This window comes from Natator depressus, chromosome 6 (assembly GCF_965152275.1).
Source record: "Natator depressus isolate rNatDep1 chromosome 6, rNatDep2.hap1, whole genome shotgun sequence".
NCBI classification, from domain to species: domain Eukaryota; kingdom Metazoa; phylum Chordata; order Testudines; family Cheloniidae; genus Natator; species Natator depressus.
In genome coordinates this window covers 13,782,507-13,791,210 of record NC_134239.1, presented here as the reverse complement: position 1 = coordinate 13,791,210, position 8,704 = coordinate 13,782,507, and the positions used below count along the sequence as shown (strand labels likewise).

At 63.9% G+C, this 8,704-nt stretch overlaps 1 protein-coding gene across 1 annotated transcript; it reads left to right on the top strand.

The window, feature by feature from the left end:
- Positions 1–1,250: 1,250 nt before the first annotated feature.
- RTN4RL2 (reticulon 4 receptor like 2) lies at positions 1,251–8,202 on the top strand. Its single transcript, XM_074956848.1, has 3 exons — positions 1,251–1,825; positions 5,449–5,936; positions 6,940–8,202. The coding sequence occupies exons 1-3, from the start codon at positions 1,795–1,797 to the stop codon at positions 7,729–7,731; spliced, it is 1,311 nt and encodes a 436-aa protein (XP_074812949.1). The 5' UTR covers positions 1,251–1,794; the 3' UTR covers positions 7,732–8,202.
- The last annotated feature ends 502 nt before the right edge of the window (positions 8,203–8,704 follow it).

Sequence of the window (8,704 nt, the reverse complement as noted above, 5' to 3'; positions counted from 1 at the left end):
GATGACAGCCCCCTGAGTCAGCGCCCACCGCCCACCCGCACCCGCAGCGTCTGTCTCTCCATCTTGTGATATTTCGCTCCCCGGGAGCTGCACCGGAGGCAGCTCAGCAAACAAATCCTGCGCCAGCTTGTGCCGCAGCAGCCTGGCATAGCCCACCAACCCAGGCCCCCACCCCCGCTGCCCAGCCCTGGGCAACATGGCCATGGTTGGGGCACACACAGTCCTGCCAGCCACAGGGTACAGCTCATTTCAACCCCCCGGGGCACAAACTGCTGGGCTGGTGTGGGGCTGGAAGTGTGAATCCTGGCGCTGGTGCCCCGGGGCACGGACCCTTCGCGGGGGAAGGGGGGCTGGGAGTGTGAATCCTGGTGCTGGTGCCCTGGGGCATGGATCCCTCTACTTTCAGCTGTGCATACGGCTCCAGAACTGCCCCGACATGGCAAGATGAGCAGAGAAGGGGGGCAGGGTGGGCACAGGGCCAAAGTTGCTGGTTGGTTTCCTGGGAGTGTGTTGCCTGCTGGCAGATGAGTCCCTGGCAACGCCAGCACCAGCTGGTGCCCATTCCCAGCTCTCTGGCAGCGGCTCCTCCTCCCCCTCCCACCCGGCTCTGCTCCCAGATGTGCCCGTCAGAGCCCCAGAGCAAGGGAGGGGTTGGATGGGGAGGATCCCTCTCTTGGCTCCTCCCACTTCCCACCTTAAGCCCCGCCTCAGCCCCCAGCTCCCTTGCCCTGCTAGACGGTGAGCCAGCCCAGCCCCCAGGATGGCTGGCTCAGGGGGCAGGGGATGGGGCACAGGGCCTTTCCCCTCTCGGGGGCGCTGGATCTGATCCCACCCAGAGCAGGGGACTGGCTGGCTCAGGGGGGTGGGGAATGGGACGTGGGGCCTTTTCCCTGTGAGGGTGCCCGATCCCATCCGCCCCGCGGTGATGCCCTCCCAAGGATGGGGAGGCTGGGGCGCGGTGTCCTGCCCACTGATCTCGCCTGTTGCAAGGGGCACTGGCTTCCCCGCTCCCCGCCCTTTGTTGGCATCTGGAGCCCAGAGCCCTTGGGCTGCCCCCGGTGGGGCGGGGCGGGGCGGAGCCCGGCCCTTAAAGCGGCGGCCCCGCGGCAAGGGGAGGAGCCGCCAGGCCGGGATAAGGCTCCGCGGCTCGCAGAGCTCACTCCTTCCCGCGAGCTGCCGGGAGCGCACCGTAGGGTGTCCGGAGCGCAGCGCCCCCAGCCCCGCCACGCCCCGTCCTGTTCGCGCCCCCACCCCCACCGGCATGAGGCCGCCGTGCGCTCGCTGTCGCCGGCGCAGCGGGGGCTAAGGTGCCCTCCAGGGGCGCAGAGAGAGCGCCGGGTGCCACCGGGCTGAGCGCACCGGCCACCAGCATTGGAGAGTGCTGTGCGCTCAGCGCCCCTGCCCAGGCGCGGGCACTGGACTGAGTCCCCCCGAGCGCTGGAGAGCACCGCAGACTGAGCGCACCGGGCACCGGACTGAGCGCACCCGGCACTGGCATTAGAGAGTGTTGAGTGCCCTCTGCCCAGGCGCCAGCACCAGACTGGGCACTGGCACGGAGCCGAGCACTGTGGCCTGAGAACCCAACGCCTGGGCACCAGTAAGCCCTGCAGACTTGGCAGTGGACTGAGTTCCCCATGCATTGGTGTTGAGCCCCTGCAGGCTGGGCTTTGGCAAACACCGCATCCAGCTGGATCGGCGCTGGGCACCTGGACGCTGCTGGCCGAGGGTCACTGAGGCTTGGATCTGCCCCTGCCCTGCTCCGTCCATCTGCCCTTCTACGCTCACCTTGGCAACATGCTGCCCCGGCCGGTACGCCTTCTGCACGGTAAGCGCCATTGCCTGCTGGCTCCTAGGCTTCACCCCAGGGCCCAGTGGGACCGGACGGGAGCTGCTGCTGGCTTGGCAGCATGGGGAGGATAGGATGGTGCTGAGGGGTAGTACCAGGTGGAGGGTAATGCTGGGGGGGGGGCACAAATGGGGCGGTGTTAGGGTTGGAGGACACAGTGTCCTGGGTGAAGGGAACATGGACAGGACAGTGCTGGCAGGGGGAGAGGGACAGTGCTGGGGGGGGGGTACAGATGAGACATTTGCTGAGGGAGGGACACAGCACCCTTGGGGGGGATGTGTCAGGGATGGAGGGAACAGTGATGGGGCACTGACAGCACAGCTCCCTGCAGTGGTGCTGGGGAGAACACAAGCACCCTGGACGGGCATGGAAGGGGATAGCGGCGGGGAGGATGGGAGGGTACAGGGCAGCTGTGGACAGGAGGGTGCCAGGGGGCAGCAGGACACACAGCATTGGGTGCATGAGCAAGACAAGCCCTGGGGTGGGTGGGGACTGTTCATGCCTTGGCCTGGGGGGTGCAGGGCACTGCAAGGGGGGAGGGGGAAGCCAGAGCAGTGCCGGTCACACTCTGTCTCCCCCCACTCTGCAAGCACAGGGACAGGGAACAGGGGAGCTGAGCACCCCCTGCTCCCGAGGCCAGGGGTGGCGCCACCCTCCTTGCCACACACCCAGCTGCTTAGTTACCTGGGGGTAGGCCAGGGAATGGGCCATGGGATCTTCCCCTCTAGGGGGTGCTGGCTCTGATTCAGCCATGGAGATGAGAGGTGGGTTGGCCGGCTGAGGGGGTGTTCTCCCAGACCCCCAAATGCACGCATCTGGTGAGAGGCATTCCAGCTGTGCCCCCTGCAGGACAGGGCTGGGGTGGATTGGGGGGGGGGCATGTTCTTCTCTAGGGTATTTGGTGCTCAGGGGCTGGTACTCCAGAGCTGACTCAGCTGATGAGAGGGGGAGGGAGACAGATGGGTTGGGGAGGGATTGGCAGGGGGGATATGAGGGGGCGAAGCAAGGATCAGAGGAGCTGAGCACACAAGGGTCTGGTGTTGCTGGTCTGGTGTTGCTGGTCTGGTCTGGTCTGGGTCTGGTGGGTCTGGTGTTGCTGATCCCCTGGCACTGTGCGCAGGGGGTAAGCTTGGCAGCGCTGCCCCCTGCTGGCCTGGTCCTGGTGCCCCAGGCGACTGGTGCCATTTATAGCCATTGCGTTCTGCAAGAGCTCCCGGCGCGGCTAGCAGCTTATTTTGGGGGTCTTAAATTATGGACAAGCACAGAGCAGCTCCCGGCAGCACGGAGCCCCCTCGCCTGCATCACACGCTGCGTCACCACCCCACGGCCTCCCTGCCAGCCTTCGCTCTGCTGCGGAGTGTGGGAGGCTGTTCTTTAGGTATTGCCCCCTGCCCTTCTGCTCCCCAGAGCCTTCATCCTCACCCCACCTTCCTCTTCGGGGGCTCCCTCAGCTGTGGAGCCGCCTTTGCCAGCCAGCTGCCTCCTCTTAGGGCTCCCCCCTCCACATCTGTCTGAGCGTCTGATCCTATGGGGACCACCCCTCACCTTCGTTCCCATCAGCAGCCATCTCTGCACTGCTCCCACCCTCCATCCCCACCATCCTCTTCCTCTGTGGGAGGCTGGACTGCTCCCCCGGGCTTTAGATCTGCAGTTTCTGCCCCTCCACTTCCCCTCCCCTTCTTCTGATCCCCCCCTTGATCTCCCCTTCCCCCAGGGCTCACTGCCCTGGTTTTGGGGGGGGGGCATGCCCACCAGATTCTATACCCGCCTCCCTGCTCCCCTCTTTCCATGGCCAAGTGCCATGTCCCGGGGACCCCACTCCCCCAGCTCCGCCTCCTGGGTCAGTGGTTCCCCTGTTAGTTGGTCAGCTGCCCAACTGGGCATGAGCTGGGGTGGCACAGACACTGCCCCAGCCCTCGGCAGGAGGAAGAGGGGGATCGGACAGCCACAAGGGAGCTACCTACAGCCGGTGCCTGGGTCGCTGCAAAGAGCCAAGAAAGTGGCTGGAGATCTAGAAAGGGAGGGACTGCCACAGTCCTGGGGGAGGGCATGGGGAATATGCCTGGGCAGGGTTCTGGGGTGCTGGCATGGGGCCCACAAGGTAAGCAGGAGGGGAGAGGTGGCAGCTGTGCCAACCCCCCCACCCTGGGGCCAGGTGCTGATGAGGCAGGAAGGCTGGTGAAATGCAGACTGGGTGAGGGGTGCCATCCTGGCCTCTCTTTGGGGAGCGGAGTCAGACTCCGGTAAGGGACCCCTGCCCACTGGCTGGTAGCAGGGAGTGAATGGAGCGGCAGCCCAGCTAGGGCAGGTACAGGGCCTTGGGAGAGGGGGATCTGAGGGGGAAGGGCTGGGGCAAGGAGAGATAATAGGACAGGCCTTGTGGGAGATGAGCCCAGGGGCACAGGCAGAGCTGCCCTGATGGCACAGACAATGCTGATGGCCATACAGAAGTGGGAGGGTGGGTAGGCTGAGAATCTTCCAGCCCCCCTCCCCCTCCCTCAACCTGCACTTAGAGAGAGCCACAGGCCTGAATTATGGATGAGGCTTCTTGGGTTACAGCTGCTCGACCAGGGGTGGGGGCCCAGAACAGCCCCCCAGGCACTGGGCATTGCTGGACTCCTGCCCATCCCCAGAGGAGTGCTAAGGAGGCACTGCTGGACCAGTCCTAAGGGGACACTGCTTAATCCTCTGAGAAGGATTAAGGGATCAGAATTCGGCTCCTGAGATTCCCAGAGAGAGACAGGAAGTGCCCCATACAGGGCCTGGGGGAACTTTATCGACACCCCTCAGTGAGAGACAGGGAGTGGAGTTGGCAAGGAATGCTCCTAGGAACTACCACACTGGGTCAGACCAATGGACCATCTAGCCCAATATCCTGTCTGCCGACATGGGCCAATGCCAGGTGCTTCAGAGGGCATGAACAGAACAGGGCAATTATTGAGTGATCCATCCCCTGCTGTTCAGTCCCAGCTTCTGGCAGTCAGAGGCTAGGGACACCCAGAGCATGATGTGATTGGGATCGTCCTTGGGGAGCTCTATGACTGTCCTATACTTGACTGAGCCTGGGGGGTCTGAGTGTGGGGATCTCCCCCTGAGTAAGCCACACACACACACACACAGAGTGGGTGTGTGGCTGGAGCTGCTTTGTGGGGAGAGGAACACGTGTGGGTCCTGAGTGGGGAAGGGGAGAGGAGGAGGCGGAGGTGGTGTGAACAGGAATGGCAGCAGCTTGTGTCACTCGCTCTGGCGTCAGCCGCCCACCTACACGTGCTCTGGGCACATGCGTTTGCACATGGGACACGCGCACAGAAGTGTTCACACGAGAACACATGGGCGCGTTTGCCGCCTGGATCAGGAGCAACCATGGCCCCAGGCCTGGGAATACCCACCCATCCCCCTGGGAATGGAGACTCCATATTGGAAGGTGTCCAAAGGACACCCCAACACACACACACACACACCAGGATCACAATGCTTGGGTAGGAGAGCACATGCAAGGCAGGGGCGTGGGGGTGGCCCTGGCTGGGTGGAGTTGGGGCTCTAGTGCACTGGGTGGTATTGGTGCAACAGCCCCTCTCATTTCCTGCCTCTCTGTTTTCCAGGCTCCGTCACCCCCCTCTTCTGCCTTCTGGCACTGATGGCGGCCCTGCCCCCAGGGGAGCCCACCTGCCCCATGCTGTGCACCTGCTACTTCTCCCCACCCACGGTCAGCTGCCAAGCCAACAACTTCTCGTCGGTGCCCCTGGTGCTGCCCCCCAACGCCCAGCGCCTCTTCCTGCAGAACAACCTGATCGGGGCACTGCAGGCGGGCACCTTCGGGCCCAGCACCATCACCCTCTGGCTGTACTCCAACAACATCTCCTCCATCCAGCCCGGCACCTTCCGCCACCTGTCCGCCCTGGAGGAGCTGGACCTGGGGGACAACCGCAACCTGCGCAGCCTGGACCCCGACACCTTCCGGGGGCTGGAGCGCCTGCAGTCCCTACACCTCTACCGCTGCCAGCTCAGCAGCCTGCCCAGCACCCTCTTCCGCAGCCTCTTCAGCCTCCAGTACCTGTACCTGCAGGAGAACAACCTACTCTACCTCCAGGTGGGTGGGGGCAGGGATCCTGGCCACAGGGATGGACATACAGATGCCTGCGTGCCAGCAGCTCGGACTGGGGCACTGGCTGGCTCCAGGGGTGGGGAATGTGACATGGCCTTTCCCCTCTAGGGGGCGCCAGTTCCCACCCAGCTCCAGGGCGGGCTCAGAAAGTGATGAGTGGGACCTGGGAGCCTTTTCCCTCCTAGGGGGCACCAGCTACAGTCCTGCTGAGCTGGGGGCTGTATTCTCTGGGCTTAGGGTGAGATCCCCACCTGTCCTCTTGCTGGGAGTCGGGCTGCCTGGCCGATGCAGCTCCCCTCCCCCACTCTCCTGCAGGCAGGCAGGGGGGAGCAGAGGGGCTCTTTGGTGCCTTGCCAGCCAGCTACTCTCAAACCACAGTGCATCCGGCCCCAGGCATTGCGGCTCCTCCACAGAAAGGAGCAGCCCAGCCCCTGCAGCTTGCACCAGGGTGGGGGGGCAAGGAGAGGGAGGCCCTGCCAGACAGCACTGCCTTCAGCATAGCGTGCCCTGTCCTGCAGAGATCACAGGGCTGGGAGCTGGGTGGTTAGGTGGCAAAGCTTGTGTCATGTCATCTGACTTGCCTGCCATCCGTCCCTCCCTCTCACTGTCATCTCGCCCCTCTTCCCTTCCTCTCTCTCCATCCCTCTTGCATCTCTTCCTCTCCTCCTGCTTTCCTTCCACCTCCCTCTATCATCCCTGGATCCTTCCTTCCATTCCTCCCCCTCTATTCCACCATCCACCCTTTCCTTCCTCCATCCACCTTCTACCCCCATCTATTCCTCCATCCATCCAACTCTACCACTCCTCTCTCCCTTCTTTCTACCCCCTCTGTCCATCTGTGCTTCCTTCCATCCATCCACCCCGTCTCCATCTATCCATCTCTACCCCTTCTCTCCCCTCCTTTTTCTTTTTTTCTACTTGGCTCTCCATCCGCCCCTCCTCCCCTTCTTTTTCCCCGCTCTCCATCCTTCCCACCTTGATCTCTCAGGACGACCTGTTTATGGACCTGGCCAACCTGAGCCATCTCTTCCTGCACGGGAACAAGATCCGGGTGCTGTCAGAGCACGTGTTCCGGGGGCTGTGGGGGCTGGACCGGCTGCTGCTGCACGTCAACCGGCTGCACTCAGTGCACCGCTGGGCCTTCCGCGACCTGGCCAAACTCACCATCCTCTACCTGTTCAACAACAGCCTGGCGACGCTGCCGGGCGAGACGCTGGCCGAGCTGCCCTCGCTGGAGTTCCTGCGCCTCAACAACAACCCCTGGGCCTGCGACTGCCGCGCCCGCTCCTTGTGGACCTGGTTCCAGCGCTCCCGTGTCTCCAGCTCGGCCGTGGCCTGTGCCACCCCGCCTGAGCGCCAGGGTCGTGACCTGCGCCACCTGAGCCAGGCCGATTTCTGGGACTGCCTCCCGGCCAACCACGCCCCGGCCTGGCCTGCCGGGGGCACCAAGCCGAAGTGGGGTGGGGAGGCCGAGGCAGGCCGGCCCCGCAGCAACAGCTCCTCCAACCACCTGTACGGGCTGGGGGAAGCTGGGGCGCCTGCCGCCGACCCCTCCTCCTTCTACAGGGACCTGCCGGCCAGTGACATCCGCAGCCCCAAGTACGACTCGCCCACCGAGGTGGACTACTGGGCCGGCTATGGTAGTGAGGAGGGCCGGCTCAAGGAGGGTTGTGCCGGGCCCGGCTGCTCCCCGCTGGACTCTGGGGCCTGCCAGCCAGGCACACTGCCCGCAGCCCTACCCCCACTCCTGCTGCTGCTTTTGGGGCCCCCCGGGCTCTGACCCAGCCCAACTAGACTGCCCCAGACTGAGCAAGGACAGCGACTGTGGGAGGAGGGGAGGACAGGCCCTAAATAACCCCCCATGGCACGAAGACTGAGGGGGGCAGGCCCTCAGCCCCCATTCTGGGACTGAGCCTGCCTTGTTTCTCTCTCACACTCACTCTCACACACACACCTGCCCTTGTGGGCAGCTGGCTAGTGGGGAATGTGGAGTTTGAGCAACGGGTGCTTTCTCGATGCCCAGTGGATTCCTGCTGCTTGTCTGCTTTTGGATGGGAGCCCATCAGTGCAAACAGGACCCCCAGAGAACCCCCTGCTGGCACCCCAGCTTCCCTCCCCATTAGGCCCCCACACCTCCAGGGAACACCCCCATAGGACCCCACCCAGCAGCACCCCCCTCACCCAAGGGACCCTTCCATGCTAGCCCCCAACCCCGTTGATGTTGCTCACTGGACCCCCCCACCCACTGCACCATCTCTCCCACCCTGGCTAGAGCCCCCCCTTCCTATGTGACAAACTGTGCAGGGGGACCAGCTGTTGGATGCCTCTTCCCCCTGCAGAAATCCACAGCATGGTCCCTAGGAGTTATAGCTCCCCTCCTGCTGAAGAGAGAGGGGGATCAGTGTCCTTTTAATCCCCTACTGTTCCTTCTAAGCCACACCACCCCCTGCTCCCACATGCCCACAACCGCCCCCCCAGCCCATTCCCCGCATCCTTATAATCTCCACTCCAAGCTACTGCCTCCCCCCACACAACCCCCCCACACTGCCTCCTAATGGGGAGAGAGAGAGGGAGCAGCGTCCCCTCCCCTGCAGTACTCCCAGCCCCTTCTTTCCCTCTCCCACATGACACCCCCCCATTCCCCCCCACCTCTCCCTTCCCCCATCTCCGTGTTCCTGGACTGGCCCTCGGGGATGAAAGCTCTTTCCTTCTCCCCTTCCCTCCTCTGAGTCTGGTGGGATCTCCCCCCAAGC